This window comes from Triticum dicoccoides, chromosome 2A (genome assembly GCF_002162155.2).
Source record: "Triticum dicoccoides isolate Atlit2015 ecotype Zavitan chromosome 2A, WEW_v2.0, whole genome shotgun sequence".
Lineage (NCBI taxonomy): Eukaryota > Viridiplantae > Streptophyta > Magnoliopsida > Poales > Poaceae > Triticum > Triticum dicoccoides.
This window is the reverse complement of record NC_041382.1, coordinates 729,493,141-729,494,995: the sequence shown is the minus strand read 5'-3', so window position 1 is coordinate 729,494,995 and position 1,855 is coordinate 729,493,141. Positions and strand designations below refer to the sequence as shown.

The window sequence follows — 1,855 nt, the reverse complement described above, 5'->3', positions numbered from 1 at the left end:
CTGCAGGGAGGTTTGCCGTCTGACACGCCTGTGTCTTTTGTCCCGTTTTACTACTCGCCATGCACGCGCGTCAAGGAGGGGGGACAGGGAGCCGCGCAACCTTGAGCATCATCTGGCAGTCAACATGTCCGCTGCTCGCCGCCGGCAACATGCCGGGACCCTGCAAGGAAGGCCTTGGAGTAATAGGCTTGTCGCGAGCCCGACTAGCGTGACACCTCACACCTGTAGGCCTTCAAGCTGATTTCATTAACGAAGCCGATGCCTTCGCTAAGCTTAGATTAATGATTGATTTTTTTAATGGCTAACGACCAACGCCTTCGTCTTACTAAGTTTAGGCTAATGACCGATGTCTTCAGCTTACTAAGCTTCTTTTTCTTTTTTGCCGGAGAAGCTTACTAAGCTTAAGCTAATGATTAACGGCCAAGACAAGTTTGGCCACGTCGACATGAATGAATCACAAACGAAACGAAGACCAATTGCATGTACAACAAGAACAAATCAAACAATCTTTATTAATTAATTTACTCGTATGCCTCGGCAAGGAGTTGCACAGACGAGTACTATTAGAATAGTTACAGAGAAAACAATCCCCAAAAATCGTCGCCTTCTTCAATCAGTTACCAGCACCATCACCATCACATACTGTACTAGCCAGCTCCAGTACGTGCGCGTCCGATGGCCGGCATTACGCAGCGCAGAGGAGCACGCCGGCCCTTCGGATCAGGGGGGCCGTGTGCGTGCGCGTCAGGGGGACCGTGTCCGTCACCAGCGCGCGGCAGAAACTGCGTGTGCTCCGTCGCCCGATCGTTCGGTGCAGCGGCGCGCGCGCGCTCACGGGAAGGCCACCTCCTGCAGCAGCGGCCGCGAGTCGCCGCGGCGGCGGCAGAAGGAGGAGCGGCGCGGCTGCTCGGAGTGGGACGAGGATGAGACGCGGCGGAGGACGTCGCGGAGGCGGTCCTCGTCGCAGGGGAGCGCGACGGGGCCGGAGGCGCCGGACGGGAAGCCGTACTCCTCTTCCGCCTGCCGGAGCAGCTCAAGGAAGGCCGGATGGCTCAGATGCGCCAGTCGCACCATGAACCGCGCGCCCTCTGCGCAGACCGCGACGTGCCCCGACGGAACCGGGGCGGAGGCGGTGGAGCGGCGGGCCCGCCACCGGCGCACGGCGCGGCGCAGCCAGGCGATCGACGGGATCGTGATGACGTTGCACATGCTGCCTTGACTTGCTTTGCCCCGACGAGCTATGGAACGCGCTCGCTTGCTGCTGCTAGCTCTGGTTGGGAGACTTTGTTGCGACTTGCGAGCAGTGTGGTCTGTGGTGGTGGGGTGGGAGAGCGGACGGGGCAGCCATATATATAGCGCTGCGGCTAGGGGTCAGTGCCTTTGTGGGTTGGCGCGAACTGCAGGGATGGCACATTGGCACCGCGATGAGATCGAGACGACACGACACCGGGATGAGATCGGCAGGCATCCACTGCCAAGCTGGGGCAGTCCGTGCAGCCCAACCCAGCGCACCGCAGCTTGCACGCGTCGGCTCCTGCTCCCGATCAGGCACGACATTAGTATCTCTTAGCGGCGCCCCCTAATTCAATTCCTGTGATTAATCGGGCATGTTGAGTTCGTTCCTGAACGATCGATCTGCATATGTTGCACGTCGAAATGGAGCACGTGATTCCTGTGCCACGCGAGGCCACGCATGGTTTTACTACATGATTTTCTTTCCTTGTCTTAGTATATGTTAAAGAAAATAAGGGCGTCTCCAACACCGACTCTCAAACCACCCACAGCCGTCCTGACCGCATGATTCAAACGTGTTTTGTCATCTAACGTGGTTCTCAATCGGTCCGTTGGGCGGTTT

At 58.0% G+C, this 1,855-nt stretch overlaps 1 protein-coding gene across 1 annotated transcript; it reads right to left on the bottom strand.

Annotated features, from left to right (window-relative positions):
- Window positions 1–483: 483 nt before the first annotated feature.
- LOC119352115 (auxin-responsive protein SAUR21-like) lies at window positions 484–1,304 on the bottom strand. Its single transcript, XM_037618846.1, has one exon. The coding sequence runs from the start codon at window positions 1,207–1,209 to the stop codon at window positions 832–834; it is 378 nt and encodes a 125-aa protein (XP_037474743.1). The 5' UTR covers window positions 1,210–1,304; the 3' UTR covers window positions 484–831.
- Window positions 1,305–1,855: the final 551 nt, after the last annotated feature.

Excerpts from the sequence above, each read along its gene's own strand:
- LOC119352115 (XM_037618846.1), bottom strand. The coding sequence starts at position 1,209 with ATGTGCAACGTCATCACGATCCCGTCGATCGCCTGGCTGCGCCGCGCC.